Source organism: Suncus etruscus, chromosome 15, assembly GCF_024139225.1.
Source record: "Suncus etruscus isolate mSunEtr1 chromosome 15, mSunEtr1.pri.cur, whole genome shotgun sequence".
Lineage (NCBI taxonomy): Eukaryota > Metazoa > Chordata > Mammalia > Eulipotyphla > Soricidae > Suncus > Suncus etruscus.
Window position 1 is genome coordinate 20,370,143 of NC_064862.1, and position 26,581 is coordinate 20,396,723.

The 26,581-nt window shown below is 41.4% G+C and overlaps 1 protein-coding gene across 7 annotated transcripts in view; it reads right to left on the reverse strand.

Moving 5' to 3' along the window:
• The window catches only part of ATXN2 (ataxin 2), a 78,050-nt gene that overhangs the window by 3,687 nt on the left and 47,782 nt on the right, over positions 1-26,581 (reverse strand). For 3 of the 7 annotated variants that reach the window (XM_049789332.1, XM_049789330.1, XM_049789326.1), the window contains 8 exons: positions 25,187-25,250; positions 21,949-22,101; positions 19,826-19,892; positions 15,184-15,368; positions 14,201-14,333; positions 10,118-10,171; positions 1,822-1,967; positions 148-375 (listed from right to left, as the gene is read on the reverse strand). In XM_049789332.1, the coding sequence (XP_049645289.1) occupies positions 148-375; positions 1,822-1,967; positions 10,118-10,171; positions 14,201-14,333; positions 15,184-15,368; positions 19,826-19,892; positions 21,949-22,101; positions 25,187-25,250 (1,030 nt within the window). The remainder of the gene's footprint in view (positions 1-147; positions 376-1,821; positions 1,968-10,117; positions 10,172-14,200; positions 14,334-15,183; positions 15,369-19,825; positions 19,893-21,948; positions 22,102-25,186; positions 25,251-26,581) is intronic. The other 4 variants (XM_049789331.1, XM_049789328.1, XM_049789327.1 and 1 more) reach the window with 3 other exon arrangements.

Consider the following 26,581-nt stretch of genomic DNA (forward strand, 5'->3'; position numbering starts at 1 on the left):
CGGATCACATGTACTTGACTGGGAAAAGGGAGACAGGCAAATGGCACAACACACAGAGTTTCCTGGGCTGGAGGATCTAGTTCATTGCTGCTCATTAACAACTTCGATTCTACTTGGCCATCAGAAGGCTGGCTAGAGTGGGTTTACCTGAGGTACATGGGCCATGTGAGGTGGACTGGTATACGCAGGCTGAACATGAGACGGATGAATCGTGAAGACGGTCTGTTGTGCTGTTGGGAAACTATTCTGAGGAGACTGCGTGCTTGAGGCAGGTGTCATGGAAGGTGGTGTGGGTGCGAGTCCCGCGTGGTACATGGCTGACTGTTGCTGTGGACTGGCCAGATGGAGAGCCTGGGCGGCCTGGTGTTGATGGTGCTGCACAGAAACAGGAAAGAATGAGAAAGACCAAAACTTAACTTGAGGGGCTGGAGTGAAAGAACAGTGGTAGAGTACTTGATGCCCTGCACACAGCCAACAAGTGTTGGATCTTGGCAATTTATGTGGACCCGAGCCCACTAGGAGAGATTACTGAGTGCAGAGGCAGGAGTAAACCCTGAATACCACCAGATGTGGACCAAATACCAAAACCAAAACTCCTTTTAGCTCAATTTCTATGAGAAATGGAAAGTTTTGTTTGTGATGGAATTTCAGTCACATAATGCTCCAACACCCATCCCTTCACCAGGGCACATTTTTGACCATCAGTGCTCCTAATTGGCCTCCCACCCACCCACCCACTCCTTCTCCTTTTAAGCACTGTATTTTGTATTATTGTTACTGAAGAGGTATCCTGCATATCACTTGATCTATCAGTACCCAATTCTTGTCCAAAGTGATCATTTACAACTGCCAATGTCACTGGGGTCCCTGCTCTGCCCTAACTACATTTCCCCCCATCTTTGTGGAAAGGTTCTACCATAAACCAGTTCTCCTGGTCTTCTTCTATTGTCCACTTTATAAAACATCCCATAAATGAGTCCTATATCCCTCTCTCTCAAAACTTTTTTTTTTTTTTTGGTTGTTTTTTGGGCCACACCGGCAGAGCTCAGGAGTTACTCCTGGTAGACTCAGGGAACAACACGGGATGCCAGATTTGAATTGGAGTCTGTCATGTGTTGGCTGCGTGCAAGGCAAATTCCTTACTGCTGTGCTATAGCTCCGGCCTCAGAAAAAAAAATTTATTTTATTTTATTTTTGGTTTTTGGGTCACACCCAGAAGTGCTCAGGGGTTACTCCTGGCTCTACGCTCAGGCAGGCACAGGGGACCATATGGGATGCCGGGATTCAAACCACCATCCATCTGCATGAAAGGCAAACGCCTTACCTCCATGCTATCTCTCTGGCCCCAGAAAAAAACATTTTTTTAAATGAAAAGTAGTTAAGGGTTATAACAAAGTTTAGCTTAGTGCATGAAAATGGGCTTCAGTTGGGCCTACTAGAACCTAGTTAAGAGTCAATTACAACCCCCAACTAAACAGAATTAACACTAGACCAAGACTATGAATCAGGGAATCAACTAAACAAAAAACTATCCAACTTCCTCAGTTGACTAATTTAAAAAGTAGGGCTGGCAAGAGGATAGTGAAAATGGCATTACACTTGCCTCACACATAGCCAAACCTGGATTCGATCCCTGGTACTCCATACTGTCCCTGAGCCCTGCACCAAGAGAAAGCCTGAGCACTATGGACATGGCCCCAAAACAAACCGAAACAACCCCCTCCAAAAACCTCAATTAGCCTGGGGGTTATTTGTCCATGGCGCTTGTCCTGGCCTGAGAACCTGGGTGGCTACAGCTGTAGAAGTCCCATACCTCCTTACCTGAACAGGGCTGGGTGCTGGATGACTTCCCCCATGCTGGCTGGGCTGCTGGCCGGTAGGGGTCGCTGAAGGCTGCGGATGTGGAGGATGTGGGTGCAAGTTCGCATTAGGGTGAGCATACTGCTGAGCAAGGGAGCCGGTGGAAACTAGAGGAAGAAAAAGGAGAGTGTATCAACGAGAGATCTGATGACTTCAACTGACCCTTGTCTCCACCAATCAAGCTTTCGTGATGTGCAATACTAACTTAAACCATGACCAGATCATACTTGGTTATACAGAAGTCATTTTCTAGTGATAAAAAAAACAAGTTAAGTTATTGCATAACCATCAAGTGTAGTGTTTATTCATAACACGTATGTGTCTTATAATCAAATTAAACTTGTTCTTAAAGTCACTAGGTTTTTCCCCAAAGGCAACTTTAAAAGCATAGTAATAATTCAATTTCTCTTTGTCTCTCTGTTACTCTATCTCACTCTCTCTCTCACTCTACTTTGAGACTATGATGGGACCTTAAAGCTAACAGTGTCCTGTGGGATGGGACTGCCAGAGGGCTGGGGGAGGAGCTGCGTCAGCTTTGTGAGATAGGACAGGGCTCCACCCTTGTCCTCCTTCCTGCTGATCTCAGAAAACACTTCCTTGGAACCGCCCTGCTCAACCATCTCTCATCTCTGCTTTCTAAACACTAGCAGATGGAATCCCCTGGACTATGCATAAAACGGAAGTGGGTAAAAACAGGTTCACTGAAGAAACAAAGTTTCAGCATGGACCACTCTCATTAAAACAGGGAGATATGGTGGAAATGCTTTTGTTCTTATTTTCCCAGAGAGGAATTTGAGAATCTGCGGTACACTGAGACAGATTTGATGTTAGAACAGCCAGTTCATCCCATTGCTATTGACAGCAGTGACAAAAACCTAACCAGTGTGGCAATGGGCTGTCCTCTGTCCTCTTAAAGAGACCCTAAAATCCCAAAAAGATAAAACTCACACACAGAACGTTTAGTTGATGTTCTTTTTTTTTTTTTTTTGGGTCACACCTGGCAGCACTCAGGGGTTCCTCCTGGCTCTACGCTCAGAAATCACTCCTGGTAGGCTCGGGACCATATGGGATTGTATTGCTGCAAATGAAATCTTTAAGAAATTGAGTAAAAAGGATTTTAATGATAAATGTTTAAAAAGAACAGTACACATATGTCCAGTAGAATTTTCTGTAATGATGGGATTATTTTGCAGGTTCTATGATCTAATCAGCCATTAGTTAACATGTGGCCGGGATTCAAACCACCATCCTTCTGCATGCAAGGCAAATGCCTTACCTCCATGCTATCTCTCCGCCCCTTAGTTGATGTTCTTGATGACAGGTTAGTATAGAACAAACGGGGATGGATGGCAGAAGCACAGCGTTGGAACGAGGCCCCTCCAACCCTAGCAGTCTAGTCTAACAGGCAGAGTTACCAAGAGTGCCACAGCACACAGGTTTGGCCCAAATAAGTATCATGCAGAGGAAGAGGCACATCTGTAAAGTTCAACAGTGCAGAGCCATGAGCCCTCAATACTTCAGCTCAACCTAAGTGTCCCCTGACTGCAACCTCTCTAATCTCTATGAAGATAACCTGTGCTTCAACTGCCAACACTAGAGCAGCCATCAATATTTGTTACTACCCAAATTAAACAAAGCACTTTTGTCTATACACTGGAAAATTTCCCCTAACTAGAGTTAAAATGAGCTAGAATCTATTAACAAGGAAAACTGTGGCAACATAGTCTCTGGGTGTTTTAAAAGAAGTGACTGTTTCCGGGAGCTGGGAAAAATGATGTGCAAACTGCTTTGTGAGCTCATGGTCTATGAAAGCAGGCACTGTCTTTCTCTAAACTTACTAAAAGGCCATTCTTCTTCACCATTAAGCTCATGACTTTAACCTTCAGAACACCCAAACTGTCCAGGTACTAAGCTTGTTCCAAAAACTTGACATGAATTTCAAATCTGATTTTTATGCATATAAACATCTTACACTTTCTTCTCAAATAACTTTTAATAAAAAGAGCCACATGTTAACTAATGGCTGATTAGATCATAGAACCTGCAAAATAATCCCATCATTACAGAAAATTCTACTGGATATATGTATACTGTTCTTTTTAAACATTTATCATTAAAATCCTTTTTACTCAATTTCTTAAAGATTTCATTTGCAGCAATACAAAATGGGGAAGAAAAAGAGAAGAAATCACAAGCTGCAGTGTCTATTGAGTTTTCATAGACAGCACAGTATCTGTTTCTAGTTGTAAAACTTTATTCAAATAATTGTTATACTAAAGGCACATTAAAATGTTAAGTTTTCCCCAGAATTTTGAACAAAAAATTTAAAAATTTTATTTTTAAGCAATAAACAATTAACTATAGATAAATATATTAGTAATTTTTACACACAAAAGCCTGACATTCTCGGGCCCCAAAAGCTATATTCACAAAAAGAATAATTATGCCCACAAAGTCTCATAATTGTTATTCACAAACTAGAGAACTGTTAAATCCTGAAATTATACAAGATAATAAAACTGAGTTATTTATTAACCATGCATTTTTATTTTATTTTTGTTTTTTGGGTCACACCCGGTGGCGCTCAGGGGTTACTCCTGGCTATGCACTCAGAAATCGCTCCTGGCTTGAGGGACCATATGGGATGCCAGGGATCAAACTGCGGTCTGTCCTAGGTTAGCACCTGCAAGACAGACATCTTACCTTTTGCGCCACCGCTCAGGCCCAACTATGCATTTTTAAAACACCTCTCCAGTCTCACTAGTTCTTAAAAAGGTTTTAAAAAAAATGGTGTTCTAATCTGTAATCTCATTTACACTTTTAGTACAAGTATGCAAATTGGTACTAGAGAGACAATGGAGCAATTAAGGTGCTTGCTTTGCATGTGGCTGATTCTCGGTTTGATCCCCAATACTCCAAGTGCAAGTCAGGAGTAAGCCCTGAGCACAGTCAAGTATGATGACTCAAGAACAAAAAACAAAGCTAAAACAAGTAATCCAAACTAAGTGCATCTACTTAGCTTTGGTCTAAAGTACCGTATTTCCCCAACACAATGACTTATATGGTTTAACACAAATTGGAGCCTAGAGTCAACAAAGTAAGGAGGGGGAGAAAAATCAAGCAGGTAGAACAGATACATGATCATAAATTTCAAATAAATTTTAATATCTAGCTAGCTTTAAATATAAAATTACCTGGTCTAGAAACCTTTCTCCTTCAAATATGAAAACAGATCTTTGAATGAAGAAAATGTGAACTACAGGGCCCGGAGAGATAGCACAGCAGCGTTTGCCTTGCAAGCAGCCGATCCAGGACCAAAGGTGGTTGGTTCGAATCCCGGTGTCCCATATGGTTCCCCGTGCCTGCCAGGAGCTATTTCTGAGCAGACAGCCAGGAGTAACCCCTGAGCACTGCTGGGTATGGCCCAAAAACCAAAAAAAAAAGAAAAAAAGAAAAAAGAAAATGTGATATACCACTTTCAAATGAGTAACACTTGAAAAGCCAGTTAAGAATGTTCGCATGGGCCCGGAGAGATAGCACAGCGGCAGCGTTTGCCTTGCAAGCAGCCGATCCAGGACCAAAGGTGGTTGGTTTGAATCGCAGTGTCCCATATGGTTCCCTGTGCCTGCCAGGAGCTATTTCTGAGCAGTCAGGAGTAACCCCTGAGTACCGCCGGGTATGGCCCAAAAACAAAAAAAAGAATGTTCTCATGGGGCCGGAGGGATAGCATGGAGGTAAGGCGTTTGTTTGCCTTTCATGCAGAAGGTCATCAGTTCAAATCCCGTGCCTGCCAGGAGCAATTTCTGAGCATGGAGCCAGGAATAACCCCTGAGCACTGCTGGGTGTGACCCAAAAATCACAAAAAAAAAAATAAAAACAACAAGAATGTTCTTATAAGTTTGTTCTCATAATTAAAAATAAAAAATAAAAAAAGAATAAAAGAATGAAACAGAGGACAGATAGACAGGTAAGAGGGAAAAAGACTGGAAGAAGACCAGAGAAAGGAACCAATAAGATAAAGTAAATGAAGGCCAGCGAGGTAGTGCTAGAGGTAAGGTGTCTGCCTTGCAATCGCTAGCCAAGGAAGGACCTCAGTTCGATCCCCTGGCATCCCATATGGTCCCCCCAAGCCAGGAGCAATTTCTGAGCGCTTAGCATCAAATGGGTGTGGCCTGAAAAACCAAAAATAAATAAATAAATAAATAAATAAATAAAGTAAATGATAGAAAAATAACACGAATCAATAAAGGAGACTTGGGAGAGCCAAGAGCAATTAATTCTGAGCATTACTGCGCTAAATGTATCATTTACTGTACAAGCTCATTAATTTAGCTAAATATTCCAGAAGGAAGCTAGAGCAATTAGTACAGTGGGTATGGCACTTGTCTTACATGAAGTTGACCTAGGTTGAATCCTTGGTATCCCACAAAATTTCCTGAGCCCAGTCAGGAATAATTTCTTTCTTTCTTTCTTTCTTTCTTCTTTTTTTTTTTTGTTTTTTTGGGTCACACCCAGTAGCACTCAGGGGGCACTCCTGGCTCTACACTCAGAAATCGCTCCTGGAAAGCTTGGGGGACCATATAGGATGCCGGGATTTGAACACCGTCCTTTTGCATGCATGGCAAATGCCCTACCTCCATGCTATCTCTCCAGCCCTCAGTGAGGAATAATTTCTTCTTTTTTTTGGGTCACATCCGGCAGCACTCAGGGGTTACTAACTCCTGGCTCTATGTTAAGAAATCGCTCCTGGCAGGCTCAGGGGACCATATGGGATGTCAGGATTCGAACCACCGACCTTCTGCATGCAAATACTGGACCCAAGGAATAATTTCTAAGTGCAGAGCCAGGAGAAACCCTAGAGCATTGCGAGGTATTGTCCGAAAACAAACAAAAAAAAACATACTAGAGATTAAAAGTTTGTTTTGTGGGGCCGGGCGGTGGCGCTAAAGGTAAGGTGCCTGCCTTGCCTGCGCTAGCCTTGGACGGACCGCGGTTCGATCCCCCGGTGTCCCATATGGTCCCCCAAGCCAGGAGCAACTTCTGAGCACATAGCCAGGAGTAACCCCTGAGCGTCACCGGGTGTGGCCCAAAAACCAAAAACCAAAAACAAAAAGTTTGTTTTGTTTTGTTTTGGGGCCATACCTGGTGACACTCAGGGGTTACTCTTGGCTATGTGCTCAGAAATTGCTCCTGTCTTGGGGGACCATATGGGACACTGGGGATGGAACTGAGGTTCCGTCCTGTGTCAGCTGTGTATAAGGTAAATGCCCTACCACTGCACTATCACACTAGCCCCTAAAGGGAGCTTTTTATTTAAAGTTCTGATAAGAGTTTTCATGCAATTTGGGCCAGGAAGGTAGTATAGAGGTTAGGACATATGCCTCACATGTTCAATCTCTGGCATCACATGAATCCATGAGCCCAGCAGGGTTTGGCTCTGTGAAAACTCCAAGCATTGTGTTGGTCTGGTTGTCAGCAGGGTAACAAACTCAATCAGTAACACTGCCTCCTACAGGCCTGAGCAGAATGGCTGCCAGTTTCTGAGCACTCACCTCAAAACCAAAAAACTTTAATTTGCCTTCAAGAAACCAGAATTAGGTCAAATAGGTCAAGTTAATTAAAGAAGTATTTTTGTTGCTGTTGTTGTTTCTTTTGGTTTTTTTTGGGGGGGGGGCAGGGCGGGGCACTTCTTGTAGCACTCAGGAGTTATTCCTGGCAGGCTTGGGAGACAATATAGGATGCAGGGGATTGAACATTGGCTGGCCGCATGCAAAGCAAATGCCCTACTCACTGTTTCTCTGGTCCCCAGAAGTATCATTTCTTTGGGCCACATCTGATCCAGAGTTTCCCAATTACTGAGCTCCTTGATAAAAAATATTTAAAATCTAAATATGGGGCCGGAGTGGTGGCGCAAAGGTAAGGCGTCTGCCTTGCCTGTGCTAGCCTAGGATGGACTGCATTCGATCCCCTAGCATCCCATATGGTTCCCCAAGCTAGGAGCGATTTCTGAGCACAAAGCCAGAAGTAGCCCTGAGTGTCACCGGGTGTGGCCCAGAAACAAAACAAAACAAATCTAAATATGACAAGTCTATTAAATCCTTACATCACTAACCACATTCCAAAAATAGTCATGTTCTTACTGAAGCCTACTCAAGAGGGACAAGAGTCTATTTTCTTAAGCTGAAATGAGATTTGAAGATTCTGACCTTGGACAGCACAAGTCCAAGAAACACTAGCCTATTAAACTTCAAAAGAAAACACAGTAACTTTTAACTTATAAATCTGATGTAAATTCAGAGAATTAAAAAGATAATGAAAAAAACAGAAAAATTCCTTTTTGTTTTTGGGTCTCAACCCTCCCCCCCCCCCCCACTCCTTAGGACTTAACCCTGGCTCTGTGCTCAAATCACTCCTGGTGAACTCAGGACTCCATACAGGATGTCATAGGATTGAACCATGGTCGGCTGTATGCGAGGCAAGTTTCCTACCCTGGTATTATCACTCTGACTCCAGAAACACTTTAAAAGGGAGAGTAAAAGAATGGCAGCTATACTAACTCATGATAAGATGGCTCAAAATGGGATGGTGGGAGGTAGGAAATGGGTAGTTGGGGAGATGGGACAAAGCAGCAAATTAAATTACAAATAGCAGCCCAACTGTTAGTTCATTATTTATTTATTTTTTTGTTTTGTTTTGTTTTTTGGGTCACACCCAGGAGCACTCAAGGGTTTCTCCTGGCAGGCACGGGGGACCATATGGAATGCCGGGATTCAAACAACCGTCCTCCTGCATGCAAGGCAAAGACCTTACCTCCATGCTATCTCTCCGGGCCCTGTTAGTTCATTTTATAGAGTTTAGATGAAATTTCCTTTTGGGGGATGATTTGCTAAGCAGTTAAGGTTTACATGGTGGGTGTATTTAAAGACCTTTTAGCTACTTACCAAAAAAAATGACTCCAAATTACTGACACAGACAGTTAAGATAAAGATGGTGAGGATAAATGGATTTGAGAACTCAGGTGGAACAGAGTAAAATGACTGAAAACTGTATTTTACATATTCTATCACATACAGTTTCCCTTTAATAGTATACAGATACAGCAAGACCCCTTTTTAAAGAGCATCTATTAAAGGATTGAATTTGTTAACATTTCCTAGCACCAAATAAATAATATGCGAGTACTTATTTTTGGATACCAAGTCATGGCAGAAAGAATGAAAATGAGTCAAAAAATTTTTTTCTAAATGGTTTTTAAAATTTGGCATTTAGTAGATTCAGACATTGAGTTGTTCTAAATCAATTCAAAATTCAGTCTAACGAATTTTTACCCTACTATTCCCAGGATATAGAATTTCACATTAAGGGACATAAAATACTATTCGAAGACTTTTGCCAGGTTAGAAAACTTCACATTCAAATACATAGCTGGTCTTATTTTAAAGTTGCCTTTGAGACTCATTGCTAAGAACATCATTTACCCAAGAGCATCCTTTACTATTTCTTTGGCAACGAGAGGATCCTCACTGCCAGAGCAGTGACTTCCAGACTCTGGAAGAAATTAAGATATACTTGCTTAATACTTAAGACACCACACATACCTGTCCAGGGCTAGAGATAGGACAGGGGTTAAGATAATTTTCTTGCTTCCTGAACCATGGTTTGAATCCCTGGTACTATTTCCAACTAAAGCCAGAAACAGCCCAAGTAGACCCCGTGTGGCCCAAATCACCCCTGTCCCACTATCAAATCCCCAGACATATGCTATACTAGATACCCAGTGTCTAGTACCTGAATTTTTAACTTTTAGTGGTGAGCAACCTAAATGACAAATAGTTTTCTACTAATTCACCCTATTCATCTAAAAATCTTTACAAAATTAATTTCTTCATTCCAAGATGAAAAAAAAAAGGAATTATTTAAGTTTTTTCTATTAAGCTTGCCATTCAATTTTTATTAAATGTTGTTCAGGGAAGGTTTCTCCAAACAAAGAAATCATTAAGGAGTTCCAAAACAGTCACATGTTTGCTTGGTATGCAAAAATTAATTTCTGAAACACTCAATTTTTTATTAACTCCAGCTTTCTTAAGCTGGGTTTTATTTTCTTTTTTAAAAAACACTCTGGAGAATTTATAGGTATATATTAATGATTTTTGTCTGGCACAGGAAAATACTGATTAACAAGTCTACTCCCTTAACATGTATTCTTTAAAAAGTGTTTTACTGTGCAATTAAAATTAGTATAAAAAACCCAACTCACTGGCAAAGTAGAAAGAAGGGCTTGTCTCCTTGTTGTAGGGTAATTTGGGACATGCTGAATTTGGGAAATAGAAAGGTAAATTAGCCTTTTGAGGTGTGCATTTTCCTAATTTTCTGGAAAGGTTGACATTTCTTTTTGTATTCATGCAATAATCTTTCTCATTTTACAAGCTATGACAAGCATTTTAAACAATGCTACAAATTTAAAATAGGGATGAACCAAAAGACACTTTTCTTCTGTGTGAGGCTATCAATTCCACATGTTGACTTGCTTAAAATGAAAGAGTTATTATCTAATAAGAGATCAGCATGGCATCATCTATTAACAATCTTGACAGAAGTAATGTACCAAAATGAAACAATATTTACCAAACTCTAAAGACTCAAACAATTTTGCAAATCACTATTAAGATAACTCATTCAAGACATGCATTATGCAGCTGGTAGTGGATCCAAAATTTAGAAAATGTGGTAATAGCATGCTATTAAACAGGGTATTTATTAAAAAGTGTCAGTTTATATGTACCCTAGGAAGGTTAAGAAGACCAAAAACTAGGTAGAGGAATCAATGCATATTAATTTTTTTCACCTACTGTTTTTTTCTAATCTATTTGCAATAAACTGCTAAAAAAAAAAAAAAGGATTCTGAATCTAACACTTCCTGATGGCTTTATTAGTAGGAAAAGCCTCAAATATATTTCTTGGAAAATCACTGCCATAAAAGAAAAATTACATAAATCAGAAGACTGAGTGTTAAGGAAACATAGCAACATAGGAGGAAGGAACAAAAGTGAGGATGAAGAGAAGAAATCTGAGCTGAGTCCTTTCTACTAAGATAATTAGAGTTCAAGGTCAACAAATCCAGCATATAAATATAAATCTCTCTGAACTTTATCTGTTCAGTTGTCTGGTGTTAGCATTCTATGTTGAATATACCAAAATCTATTAATGTTTTATCTTATTTCTATTGTCATCCCAATGGAGTCCAGGGGTCCAGAGGCCACTTCTAGAAGTGCACAGAGGGCCAGCAGACTTAGGATCAAATTCAGGCCTACACACGTGTGTGATTACTACTTGAGCTAGACTTAGAAAAATTAAAATAAAGTTTTAAATTTTGCTGTTGTTGCTGGTCTATGGCTATAAGTAACAAAAAGGTGACATAATTGCCAACAATATCTGGGTTCATGTTTTTCTGTTTGAATACATTTTAAAAAATAACCTTGGCTTGGGGCCAGAGCAATAGTACAACAACAGTGGGTCAAGTACTTGCCTTACATATGACCCACCTGGGTTCAATCCCCATCATCCTAGTGTAGTTACTGAGAGCAGAGCCAGGAGAAACAATCCCCTGAGCATCACCAGGTGTGGTCCATAAACAATCAAACAATCCCCCAAAACAACAACAAAAATCCCTGGCTCAATATCCTTAGAACCACCTAAATAAATAAATAGTGGGCAAAGATTACAGGACACAACTTACAAATACACATTTTAGAGATTAAAAAATGTTCAATATTAAATATATGACTTGCACATGTAAGGCTATGGTACTAAACACAAAATTCACACTCAAAAAAGTTCCACCAAGAACATAAAATATAAATTCTTCTTGGAAAAGAAACATGAAATTAACAATTCAATCAATGCAGCAGTTTTGTCTAAGTTCGAAATCTATATACAAAATGCTTGGTATTTGTCACAAATTGATATTTGTAAAATATAAATCTAAATCACTAAGGAATTAAAAAACTTGCTTTAAGAGATTAAACTGATTATTAAATTACAGAAAAAAAGTTTGTTTTGCGAAGTATTTGAGAGAAGTGCTCTCATTCATAAACAACAATCATATCAAATTCACTCCGCCTTAAAGCCTACCCTTAACCACAGATCATCTAAGTTCAAACTGTGTAAACCAGGAGAAACTCAGATGTGGCTGAGCAACTTTATCTTGGCAATGAAAAACTGGTTCCCCCCCTCCCCTAGATTTCACTGGACATTAAGTCCAACATTTGGTTTGCATATTTTCTATTTACCCACACTTGAATGAACTTAAGGGTCTAAGGCCAAAATGCTTTTTCAAGGGTAGTTAAATAAAAACTAATATAAAACAACTAGGTTCCTGTACCTAAAATATTACTGTGAAAAATTTATAATCCACTTTGTTCAAAATAAAATTTTTTTTTTTTTTTGGTTTTTGGGCCACACCCTGTGACGCTCAGGGGTTACTCCTAGCTATGCGCTCAGAAGTTGCTCCTGGCTTCTTGGGGGACCATATGGGACGCCGGGGGATCGAACCGAGGTTCGTCCTAGGCTAGCGCAGGCAAGGCAGGCACCTTACCTCCAGCGCCACCGCCCGGCCCCTCAAAATAAAAATTTAAAAAAAAAGAAAGAAAACTAGGTTTCATGTGCAGGCTGTGTAAATTGATGAACATTAACCCAAAAGACAGAGACAAATGTTGATAGTAAGTGAAAACACTGAAGAGAAACGTTCTGTTCATCACAGTATTACTATAAAATGCCTCGAATATGGCTACACAAATAGCTTATTCTAAGAGCAATGGAAATTTTAGCTCAAAAGTTTCAGATCTTATTCCAAGGGGAGTATGCCAGAAAACTGGAGGAATTAAATGTTTTTTGTCCACTTGTTGATTCATGATGCATTCACCAGAAGTGTATAAACAGACATAATGAACTCTTCACCTAAGCCTTTAGCAAACTGGAATATTATTTAAATGTATATAAAATGCAAGAAAGTCAGTGTGATGAATCAATGGAGTCTTTTCACACATTTAATAGCACTGATTAAGTCAACAAAAGAGAAGCCAATGACAATTACAGCAAAAAACTTAAGTGTGTTATTCTGTTACGAACTTCTTGAGAAATGTTTACTGTAATGTAGAAATTATATATAATTTTTAAATTTTAAAACGTAAAGGGCATAATTCACAATACAAAGTTTTAAGCAGTGATTGAGAAAATTAAGACCAGATAGACCAGGGGTCCTCAAACTTTTTAAACAGGGGGCCAGTTCACTGTCCTTCAGACTGTTGAAGGGCCAGATTATAGTAAAAACAAAATTATGAACAAATTTCTATGCACACTGCATATATCTTATTTAGAAGTGAAGAAACAAAATGGGAATAAATACAATATGTGGCCTGTGGGCCGTAGTTTGAAGACCCCTGAGATAGACCATGTCTCTGGGAAGAAAACTGAGGGGTGAGTTAGAGTAAATAAGAATGACTGCCACCTGAGTCTTCATTCACTTACAAAATATCATAAATCTTGCTTAAAATGAAGTCATACTAACTGATGGTGCATTTTGTAAAATATATGAGACAACTATAATTCTAAATTAGAAGATAGAAATGGAAATTTTAAGTTCTAAACCCTGAAACTAATTTAGTACTTTGGCAGATCCTACATTAATTAACCTGCACAAATAATTTTTATCTCATATATACATTTAATGTTAATGTACTTATTTTCATTTTTCATTGTTCTACACAAAGTAATTTTTTTATTCTTATATGGTTAATGTTATGAAGACCATGTCTCATTTTTCATTGCTTATATTGATTATACCTAAAGAGAACATATCTGAGGCATATCTAACATTACACAATTACAGTAATACATCACATTTACTACAGAAATAAAATAGGTAACCAGCAACCCTCCAAATGAGGAGTGAAACAGAATGCTTTCTTACTGGAGAGGGGTTTCATTAGAGTAAAATCTTCTTACATGTCATAGGCAGAGTAAACCAAATGGTAACACAGAGGAAGAAGAGTAATGTTAACTTTTTTCACACACACACACAAAAAAGCTTTTGTTTGTTACATATACAGAATTACATTTTTACATAGGAATAAGGAATTTGAAGACAGGAATTTCATAGACAAAAGTAGAAATGATTTTGCAATGACTTATTTAAAGCAGGTCAGAGAAATGCATTTAATTAGTCATTTTATCCTCAGTATCATTAAGGGTCAAGTTATTTTAAAGCAATGTCTATTCATAGCTTGAAAACAAACTAAGGATAGTCACACACACTGAAAAAGACAAACAAAGTGCTCCCTACCATACATTGCATGCGTCTGTTCGTGAGCCCCGTACTGAGTTGCGGAAGAAGATACTAAACCAGGCTGGGCATGTGTTGGTGGAGCCATCATTCTAGCATTACCCTGTATTACAGGACTATAGACATGAGGATGCTGTATTCAAACAAGAAATAAAGGAAGAAAAAAAAATGTTACAATAGCAAATGTAGTCAAACACATTTTAGTTAACTAACTTTATGGTGTTCAGGTTTCTAGAAATGGGAAAATCTAAATCTTTTTGTGGCTATTTCCTTCTATTATGTATTAAAAATACACCCATGGGGCCGGGCGGTGGCGCTGGAGGTAAGGTGCCTGCCTTGCCTGCGCTAGCCTAGGACGGACCGCGGTTCGATCCCCCGGCGTCCCATATGGTCCCCCAAGAAGCCAGGAGCAACTTCTGAGCGCATAGCCAGGAGTAACCCCTGAGCGTCACAGGGTGTGGCCCAAAAACCAAAAAAAAAAATAAATAAAAATAAAAATACACCCACACACCCCCATTCTTAACTATCTGCATTTACTTCATCATAACAACAAAGCAAAGCTCATAAAGTTTTTTCTTTTTTTAATAAAGTTTTTTCTTTATGTAATAAATTTTTTAGATTATTTGTTTTTGAGCCACACCTAGCAAAACTCAGGGATTTCTCCTGGTGGGATTGGGGGAACATATGGGATGGCCGGGGACTGAACCCCGTTTGGCCATGTGCAAGGCAAATGCTACTTGCTGTAATATTACTCCAGACCCTTAATGATTTAAATGAGGGGCCTGAACGATAGCAGAGGTAGGGCATTTGCCTCGTATGCAGCTGACCCAGAATGTACCTGGGTTCAATCCCTGGCGTCTCACACGGTCCCGAGCCAGGAACGATTTCTGAGCGCAGAGCCAGGAGTGAACCCTGAGTGTCACCAGGTGTGGCCCCAAAACAAAAAGATTTAAATGAAACAAATATTAAGAATTCTTTCTCACCTGAGACTGGTAATGTGGCACGTGCTGAACAAGTGGCTGATTTGGGAACTGCTGAGGGCTATAGGCAACATACTGTGCAGAGTATGCTGGTGGGGTAGCCACAATTGGTGGACCAGCTGCTGAGGCAGGGTGCATCATGGTGCTCTGGTGATGCTGGTCTTGCCGCTGCTGGGGCATATTTGGTACTACAGAAAACAATGCTTGGGGTCAGAAAGTAGCATTTCCACATAAAACACAAGACCATGGTCCAAGGCTGCATTATTTGGCCCCCTCACTGACCCTCCAAGGCCATATTATACCACCCACTCCTTGAGCCAGTCAGGGCTACTTTCCCATCACTTTTTGCTCCTCAGTTGCAAATGTCCTCTCCCAGCTCCCACCTTGGATAATTCAGATTTGTCTTAGTCAGGTGTTGGTGGCACCTGGAAAGCAACTTTCTCATGCTGATTGTATCATTTCACTTAAACTTAAAAACATATATATTGGGCTACAACAGTACAGTGCTTAGGGAATGTACAAGGTAATGGCTTTCCCTACTGTTCTTATACTATCGCTCTGACCTTTAATAACCCACGACTAAATTGTTTGCAACATCTTAAAGCTTCTTAAGCACTATCAGACAATCTCATGTAGGTAATTTCAAAATAGCTTTTTTATATTTGACAGTACCAGAAATCAAAACGAGGGACTCGTGCATGCAAGAGGCAAATATTTTATCATTGAAATACATCCCTATAGGCCCCCAAAATAGTCCTTATAAATATTACTTTATGTTGTCTTGAATCTCCCGATTTCTGCCTATGATCCCCCAAACCATTTAAAGTTGTATTTAACTCAACTGGTAACTTCTTTTCAGTATCAACCCAGCTTTTCCAGAAAAAGAGGGCTACATGGTCTTTGTACCTTACATGTCTATAACAACATTAACAATGGTCTGCCTTTTACTTCTTTGGGGGGGGGGGGGAGGGTTGGGAAAGCTGGTGTCATTTTTTTTTTTTTTTTGGTTTTTGGGTCACACCCTGTGACGCTCAGGGGTTACTCCTGGCTATGCGCTCAGAAGTTGCTCCTGGCTTCTTGGGGGACCATATGGGACGCCGGGGGATCGAACCGCGGTCCATCCTAGGCTAGCGCAGGCAAGGCAGGCACCTTACCTCCAGCGCCACCGCCCGGCAGTTGGTGTCATTTAATGGTACCTGAAAGTTACTCCTGACTCTGTGCTTGGCAGAAATGCCCATTCTACGATTTGCAGTACATCCCAGCGTTTTTTTCTTCATTTTAAGGATGTGGCTTTCTCCCTTATTTCATTATTATGTGTATTTTAATTTGAACATTTTCCTTTTTTTTTATCTTTCTTTTTTGGTTTTTGGGTCACATCCGGCAGCGTTCAGGGGTTACTCCTGGCTCTACACTCAGAAATCACTCCTGGCAGGCTCAGGGGACCATATAGGATGCCGGAATTCGAACCACCGTCCTTCTGCATGCAAAGCTAAAGCCCTACCTCCATGCTATTTCTCCAGCCCCACACAATCTATGTTTTTTTAACAAACTCAAACTTTGTAAATGATTCTGATGCACAGTTAATTAAATCTGAGAACTACAGTTCTAAAGAAAAAAAACTGGGGCTGGCGAGGTGGCGCTAGAGGTAAGGTGTCTGCCTTGCAAGTGCTAGCCAAGGAAGGACCACAGTTCGATCCCCTGGCGTCCCATATGGTCCCCCCAAGCCAGGGGCAATTTCTGAGCACTTAGCCAAGAGTAACCCCTGAGCAGCAAATGGGTGTGGCCCGAAAAATCAAAAAAAAAAAAAAAGAAAAGAAAAGAAAAGAAAAGAAAGAAAAAAAACCGTAAGCATCATCATTAAAATAGATAAGAGATTAAAAGAAAACTTCAGAATTGAGGGAAGATGCTATAACCAACAAATTTCACTGTGACTTACCATCACCATAACTTACCATCACTCAAAGAAGGACTAGACATTATATGCCCTCTGACTGATCCAATCTAGAGCACTCACAATCACTTTGTTTTTGTTTTGGGAGCAAACCAGCAGTGCTCAGGGTTATTCCTGGCTTGATGTCAGGAATAGGACCCAGGTCCTCAGACCTATAAGGCAAGTGACCTACCACTGAGCCACATTCCTGACCCTGAAAGCCATGTATTATGTATTCTTTCCCTCTCACACAAGTTACACTTGAACACTAACAACAATAAATACCACAAATACAGAGACAGATCTAAAGTCTAAAATTAACCAATTTTATGGTAGTACCAGTAGGGAGAAAAATGCAAGGAGCCTAAAGAGGCATGCCATAATATTTAAATTACACAGTGACTCATATTAAAGGCAAAAAGTTGCAGAGATACACTGCTAAGAGCCAGAGATAGTATGGCATTGAGAGTGCTTGCCTCAAATGCAGCTGACCTGGTTTAATCCCAGAACCCATACAGGCCCCCAGTCAATCCCCACCAGGAGTGATCCCTGAACACAGCCTGAACACAGCCTGTCCCAAATACAATCTGAACTTCAGGAATATCTGGTTATCTGTACCTGCTAGATGACAAAAAAGATCGACTTTTTAGTGGTACTGGGAGCTACTCTGTGGGGTGAGCTACTGAGAATGGGGTTGCTCCTGGCAGTATTGCAGGATCACATGATACCAGGCTTCAAATTAAGGTGAGCCACATGCAGAACAAGCAACTTAAACACTGTATTTATCTCCTTGGCCCCCTCTTCACAGAACTTTTTCAAATCTTCAAATAAAACTGACCCTGTACTGGGAAGAATGCTCAAAGGGCTAAAGAGCATGCTCTGCATACAAAAACTCAGGTTCAATCCCAGCCGGCCTGAATCCCACAGGTAGGTCCATGCAGGAAGTAGCCCGAGCAGTACCAGAAGTGACCCCCAAACAAAAATGAGAACTATTTAAAAAAAAAAGGGGCCGGAAGAGATAGCATGGAGGTAAGGCATTTGCCTTGCATGCAGAAAGATGGTGGTTTGAATTCTGGCATCCCATATGGTCCCTGAGCCTGCCAGGAGAAACCCTGAGTGATGCTGGGTGTGACCCAACCCCCCCCCCAAAAAAAACACCATTAAAAAAACACTATGGGGCTGGAGCAATAGCACAATGGGTAGGGTATTTGCCTTGCACATAGCTGACTCAGGTTTGATCCCCAGCATCCCATATAATCCCCAAAGCCTGGCAGGAGTAATTTCTAAGTGCAGAGCCAGGAGTAACCCCTGAGCACCACCAGGAGTGCTCCCCCCAAAAAAATAACCCACTCTCACTCAATTACTAACATCCACAATATAATGATTTCAAAAAGAATCAAACAAAGGCAAAAGGAAAAATTTTTTGTATGGAATCATTATTGGGTACTGAGAAATTTTTTATATAAATGATTCTTTTTACTGTTACTCAATAATTCTCTAGGTAGCAAAAATAAGGGAAACCCTGGAGATAGGGAGATGGTTAAAATCGTTGGAGCATATGTGGGAGCCTCTATGTTCAATCCCTGGCACCACACAGTGTGTCTTCCCATGCCCACAGCACCAATAGGTACAGTGAAATTGGGGTGGAAGTGCTGCACATCTTTCATCCGTTTTTGTTTTTGAGCCACACCCAGCAGTGCTTAGGTATTTACTCCATGCTTTGTGGTCAATATTCATTCCTGGCAGGGCTCAGGGAACCATAGGGATGTTGGGGATCAAACTTTGGTCGGCTGCATGCAAGGAAGGCATTTTACCTGCTATCCTATCACTCTGTCCCATTAGCCTTTTTTGTTTTGGAGTCACATCCTGGGATGTTCCGAAGTTATTCCTGACTCTGTACCTCAAAATTACTCCTGATAGTGGTCAGGGGACCATACAAGGTACTAGGGATTGAACCCAGGTAAACTTTGTGCAAGGCAAGCACCCTACCTGCTGTATCCTCTCTGACCCCAACATGAATGCATGGTAATCACAGAAGAACACTATATTTTTAGGAGGTGAGTTTTGGGCCACACTCAGCAGTGCTCAGGGGTTACTCCTGGCTCTGTGCTCAGAAATCGCTTCTGGCAGGCTCGGGGAACCATATGGGATGCCAGGAACCGAACCCAGGTCTGTCCTGGTTTGGCAGCATGCAAAGCAAACGCCCTGCCACTGTACTACCACTCCGGCCCCAAGAACACTATTTTATAAAGCACTTTAATGCAGTGGCAGGAATCAAACAGGGTTGGTTGAATGAAAGGCAAGTGTCTTATCCCTTTCGAACCCTACCCCTCTGAACCTTATTCTTTTTTTAATAGAATGCTGACCAATCACAACTGATGACCATTTCTCCTCCCCTGCCTTTTTTTGGGGAGGATTTTGGACCATACTGGCAACACTCAGAAATCTCTCCTGGCAGGCTTGGAGGACAGTATGGGATGCCAGGGATCGAACAGACCCAGGTCTGTCCTGGGTCGGGCGCATTCAAGGCAAACCCTCTACTGCTATGTTATCACTCCAACCCTCTTCCCCTGCTTTTGCTCATATCCATGTGAATACATTATGTAATGTTGGTCACTAAAAATCAGTGAACAGTCACATTTGTTATAATTGATTATAAATACCAATTCGTGCAGCATGCAGACTACAAGTAAACACAGGCAGGATAATTCTCACCTTTACCTGCTCTATAAGTCTTGGCTTGATTCACTGGCATGGGCGTCATAGGTATTGGATACAAGGGCTTGAGGAAATTGAAAAAATAATAAAGATTAGGTTCAAAAGATATAATATTCAATGTATATATAATATTCATCATACTATTTTATTTATTTATTTAGTTAGTTAGTTTCTTGGGTCACAACTGCAGTGCTCAGGGGTTATTCCTGGTTCTACGCTCAGAAATCGCTCCTGGCAGGCTCGGGGGACCCTAAGGGATGCCGGAATTCGAACCACGACTTTCTGCATGCCAGACAAATGCCTTACCTCCATGCTATCTCTCCAGCCCCTCATCATACTACTTATTGTTGTTTGTATTGCAGCATTCAAGAGGTTATTCCTGATTTTTGGGGTTACTTTGCACTCAAAAATTGCTCTTGGTAGGCCCAGAGGACCATATGGGATTTTGGGATCAAACCTGGGTTCGTCATGGGTCTGCCATGTGCAGACAAATGTCCTACCACTGTGTTAGCATCACTCCAGCCCTTTTTTTTTTTCAAAGAAGTACAGATCTATTGTGGTAGGTGGATGGGACAGCTGAGTGCTGAGGTGGGGAACAGGAACTGGGGGTGAGGGGGGGGGCAGCTCTGAAGCCCTCAGGGGTGCAGTGCCACTATTTGTCCAGAGACCCATGATTCAGGATGTATTTGCTCCCACAGCCATCTGGGTTGAGCCACTTCTCAGCTACCATGTCTTCCAACTCAAGTACATTTAATTTGATAAAACCTCACTTTTTTTTGTTTGTTTGTTTTTGTTTTGTTTTGTTTTTGGGTCACCCCCCGCAGTGCTCAGGGGTTACTCCTGGCTCTACACTCAGAAATCGCTCCTGGCAGGCTCGGGGGACCATGTGGGATGCCAGGATTCGAAACACTAATCTTCTGCATGTAAGGCAAATGCTTTACCTCCATGCTATCTCTCCGGTCCCAAAACCTCACTTTTTTTTTTTTTTTTTTTTTTTTTTTGGTTTTTGGGTCACACCCGGCAGTGCTCAGGGGTTATTCCTAGCTCCAGGCTCAGAAATTGCTCCTGGCAGGCACGGGGGACCATATGGGACGCCGGGATTCGAACCAATGACCTCCTGCATGAAAGGCAAACGCCTTACCTCCATGCTATCTCTCCGGTCCCAAAACCTCACTTCTTAAGAAATGTGGATCTTCTGGGGCAGACGAGGTGGCGCTAGAGGTAAGGTATTTGCCTTGCAAGCGCTAGCCAAGGAAGGACTGTGGTTCGATCCCCTGGCGTCCCATACGGTCCCCCAAGCCAGGGGCAATTTCTGAGCACTTAGCCAGGAGTAACCCCTGAGCATCAAACGGATTTAGCCCCAAAAACCAAACACAAAAAAAAAAAAAAAAATCTGGTGATCAGGAAACTTAAACTTGGCCCAGTGCAGAGCCTCAATCATATATGCTCCTTAAGTTGCAGTTTGGAACAGATGGAAATGATGAGTTGACCTATGTGAACCCTAGATAGCATGACTGGGGCTTCCAAAAGTCTCCCCATATACCTGTCTGGAACCTAAGATTAAGGCCAATGTGAGAGCAGATAGAAATGTCCACAGCAAAAGACAGTCTCCAAGGTAACTTATAGCCCACCAACCCATGGGCAGCTACCTTATCTAGAAGACTGCTATTGTACATCAGGCTCCACAGCATCATGCCACTTTTCTTAGAGAGCCAGTTTTGAAGTTTTCTGATTATGGTTCATTAGAAAGCAATTATCAGCAGCTGGAGCAATAATGCAGCAGGTAGGACGTTTGCTTAGCACACAACCAACCTGGGTTTGATCCCTAGCTTCCCAGATGATCCCCTGAGCTTGCCAGAAGTGATTCCTGGGTGCAGAGCCAAGAGATCACCCTGTGCACAACTGGATGTGGCCCCAAAACAACAACAACAACAAAACATCAGACCCACATCTCTAAGTGATCTAAAGAACACAAAATCTAAATTACCTTTCTAATCAATAAACACCCCCTCCACTTTTCAAAACTATTCTGTGCAAGCATCACTCACTGCCTTTGGTTTCTGTAGACCGACAGTCAAATAATTAGGTAGAGAAAATGAACTTCAAATTCTAGGACGTACTTGCACGCCTGGGCTCACTGGAACTGGGTACATCATATTTGGTGCGAAACAAACAGGCTGAGTATAGACTGGAGTCGGCTGTTGATGGCCCACCATAGACGGGCTGGGTTGTGCTTGAGGACGAGGTGAAGTAGGGGTTGTAGAAGGCTTTGGCTATAAAATAAATAAATAAATGAATGAACGAATGAATAAAAAAATAAATAATCTAGCAGTTTGCCAGGGTCCGAAAGGAGCTGGGAATTGTACTTGGGCCTCGCAGAAGGCAATGAGTTATCCCCCACAGCCCCAAAATCAACTATTTTAAGGTACAAAGTTATTAAAATTTGAAGACAGCTTTTCACCATCTTTCTCTAATTTTTTACTTGCTTTCCTTTGTGTTTTTATTTCTGGACAACACTTTGTGGGTGGCTCCTGGCAGTGCCTAGGGAAATGGAAGAGGAATCATGTGATGCTGGGATTCCCTACATGTAAAGCATATAAGACAGCCTTTTAAAGTTTTCCCCCACCTCACTTTTCACTGTTAATAAAAAGTAGATTCTACAAAACAAATTCTAACATATTTCAAATATAAGAAAAAAGAACTTTTGCAGAAAGCCTAAGTGAAATTGTACCACCTAAGTGAAATTAAGTCACCACACAGTACTTGTGGGAATTGTAGAGACAGTACAAGGGTTAAGGTATATGCTTTGGATGCAGCAGACCCCAAGATTCCCAGAACTACAAGGTTCCCTGACACACCACTAGAGGGTAGGAGGCCTCCAAATACTACTGGATGTAGTTCTAGACCTGCCAACAACCCCCGCCAGAATCATCAAGATGGCCCAAGTAATCCCTGATATTGCAGGGTCCTTTGGACCTTGCTTTGAACCACTGTTCTGATTGACTAAGAATTGTTCCAAAGGTTCCCTGAGTATTCTTGGGGGAAAAAAAAAAAAAACAAAAAACTTTGCTATGTGTATTTGTTGTTGAGAAAAGAGAGAAAGTTGTTTTTCTTTTCTTTTTTTTCTTGGTTTGTTTGGATTTCAATACCCATACCCATTGACATTCAGGGGCAATTCCTGACTGTGCTCAGGAATCACTTTTGGTCGTGCTTGGGGGACCATATGTGGTGCCAAAGATTGAAATGCAGGTTGGCCACAAGCAAGGAAGCAAGGCAAGTACTCTATGCTGTACCATCGCTCTAATCCTCAAGGAAAAAACATTTTAAAAAACAAAAATTTGGGGGCCGGTGAGGTGGTGCTAGAGGTAAGGTGTGTGCCTTGCAAGCGCTAGCCAAGGAAGGACCACGGTTCAATCCCCCGGCATCCCATATGGTCCCCCCGCCCCCCGCCAAGCCAGGGGCAATTTCTGAGCGCTTAGCCAGGAGTAACTCCTGAGCATCAAACAGGTGTGGGTGAAAAGAAAAAAACAAAAAACAAAAAACAAAAAAACAAAAATTTTGGGGCTGGAGAGATAGCATGGAGGTAAAGTGTTTGCCTTGCATGCAGAAGGTTGGTGGTTCAAACCCGGCATCCCATATGGGCCCCTGAGCCTGCCAGGAGGGATTTCTGAGCATAGAGCCAGGAGTAACCCCTGAGCACAGCTGGGTGTTACCCAAAAAACAAAAACAAAAAAAAAATTTTTTTTAATTTCATTTTCTTGGGGGCTGGAGAGATAGCATAGTGGTAGGGTGTTTGCCTTGCATGCAGTCAACTCAGGACGAAAGGTGGTTTGAATCCCAGCATCCCATATGGTCCCTCAAGTTTGCCAAGAGCAATTTCTGAGTGTAGAACCAGGAGTAAACCCTGAGCACCGCTGGGTATAACTCAAAAACAAATCAAAACAAAAATTTTAACAACAACAACAACAAAATTTTCATTTTCTTGCACAGTCAGTAGCTCAATAGTATATCTAAGAAACTAAGAGTCTAGAGTCAACCACACTAAGTACTAGAGCAGAGTAACAGCTTGTTCAATGGCTGAGTTTGCCTTTCAAGCAGTCAACCAAGTTTGGATCTCCAGCACCAGACATGGTCAGTCCCCTTAGCAGAGAACCAGAAGTACACCCTGAGAGTACTGCTGGGTATAAGTCAAAAGCAAAGATCCTAGAACAGAAAAAATTCAAAATTTTCAGGTTATGATGACAAAGCTCTAAAACATTTTCTCCTCACACCCTCACTCCTTCACTTTTTGGTGGTGCCAGTGACTAAATCCAGAGCTTCACACATTCAAGGTATGTGCTGAGTTACCATTTTCAAAAATATCGTTTTTCTTGCTTTTTGGGCTATAACCAGTGGTGATCAGAGCTTACTCCTGACAGTGCTCAGAGGACCATATGGGGTGCCTGGGATAAAACCCAGGTTGGCCCATGCAAGGCAAGTGCCCTACTTGCTGTACTACCTCTCCAGTCCTGTAGATTGAGGGACTATCAATTCCAAGGAATAAATCCAGGGTTCCTTGAGTTATCTCAAAATAAAAAATTTTTTTTCCTACGGGGATGAGCACTTAATAATGCTCAGGGGCTATTCTCAACAGAGATCACTCCTTGTACTGCTCAGGGACCATGAGGTGCCATGGAAAACACCCTTTCTATTGAATGCAAATAATACACTTCAGTCTGTTGAACTATCTTTCTGGTCCTTAAATATACTAGTGCTAGCACAATAACACAGAGGGTAGACTGCTTGCCTTACACATGGCTGACCTGAGTTTGATCCCAGCATCATATATGGTACTCCAAGCACAACTAGGAGTAATTTCTGACCTTCAACTGGTGTGCCCCAAAACAAACATACAATTAAAAATACTCCTAATCATCATATTTTCAAAATAAGGACAAACCAAGAGTTGTTTTCATAAATGTAATTGAATTAGATAGCAGGCATGGGAAAAATACTGCTAACTTCATTTTGGGGGGGAGTGAGGTGGGTTGGGCACCACCTAACAGTGCTTAGAATATATGTGCTTGGGTTACTATATGTACTGCAGATGGAACTGAAGTTGGGTGAACACAAAGCACATGCTTTAGTTCCTGTTCTGATATTCTGGTTCCTAATTCATGTTTGTTTTGTTTTTGGATCATCCTCAAGGCACTCATGAGTTACTCCTGGTTCTGAGATGAACTATATGAGATGCTGGAGATTGAACCCACGTAAGATGCATGCAAAACAAGCACCATACCCACTGTATTGTCTTTCTGGTCCTCATAATGCAGTGTTTTAAAAAAGACTAGATTAATTCTAAGAGAGAAACATACTTACCTGAGAAAAGGAACGAGGGTTGAATTCTTTTGCATTGGGATTCAATGTTGATTTCCTCACTTGCCTAAATTAAATACATAAAAGAGTAGAGAAATTTGCATAAAACAGTTTTCTCTACATAGCAAAAAAAAATACATTCAATAGTAGATATTTGCATCAGGTAGATGCAAATCAAAATAACAGTAAGGTATCATCGCACACTACAGAGACTGGCACATATCAAAAAAAGAAGAACAAGCAGTGCTGCTGATATTTTCTAATATTTTCAATTTTAAAAAGTATCTAAGGATTGGGGGTCAAAAAGATAGCATGCAGGTAGAGTGTTTGCCTTGCATGAAAAAGGACGGTGATTCTAATCCCGGCATCCCATATGGTTCCCCGAGCCTGCCAGGAGCAATTTCTGAGCGGAGAGCCAGGAGTAACCCCCGAGCGCTGCTGGGTGTGACTCAACAACCAAAACCAAAAACCAAAAAAAAAAAAAAGTCCTTATTTCCTACTTCTAGATCAGAAAATTTTGAAAAAAGTAAAAGTTCTTGAACTTCTAATAGTAGACAGAATACTAGCTGAAAGGATGAAGTGCATCCTTCACATTATGAGGCCCAGGTTCAGTTCCCTAACACTGCATGTACTGAGCCAGAATAGTTACCTGAGCAACAGTGGTTGTCTGTGCGCATGTGGGGAGGGACAACAAATGTAATCAACAACTGCAATGAGCAAGTGTCTAGTGTGAAAAGGAGTTGCATTAAAAGTAATCTCCCACATACCAATTTTCTAATACAGTACTTTTAAAACTTTTTACACCTAGAGCTGGAGTGATGGTGCAGCGGTAAGGCGTTTGCCTTGCACAGGGCTGACCCAGGATGGACCTCGGTTTGATCTCCCAGTGTCCCTTATAGCCCCCCAAGCCAGAGCAATTTCTGAGCACAGAGCCAGGAATTACCTCTGAGCATCACCAGGTGTGGCCCCCCCCAAATTTAAATAAATAAATAAATAAATAAAAACACACAAACTATTTTGCAGGTACAAGTCTACAAACCAGCAGTTAAAAAAATCCACTTTTTGGGGCCGGCGAGGTGGTGCTAGAGGTAAGGTGTCTGCCTTGCAAGCGCTAGCCAAGGATCAGGACCTTGGTTCAATCCCCCGGTGTCCCATATGGTCCCCCCAAGCCAGGGGCGATTTCTGAGCACTTAGCCAGGAGTAACCCCTGAGCATCAAACAGGTGTGGCCCGAAAAACAAAAAAAAATCCACCTTTTAAGGCTGGGGCTACAGTAAAGCACGTAGAATGCTTGCCTTGCATATGGCAGCCTGGGTTTGAATGTGATAAGGTATTTCTTTATACAATGTATAATGTATATATTATATGAAAAAAACATGGGCACAGGGGCCTTAAGGCG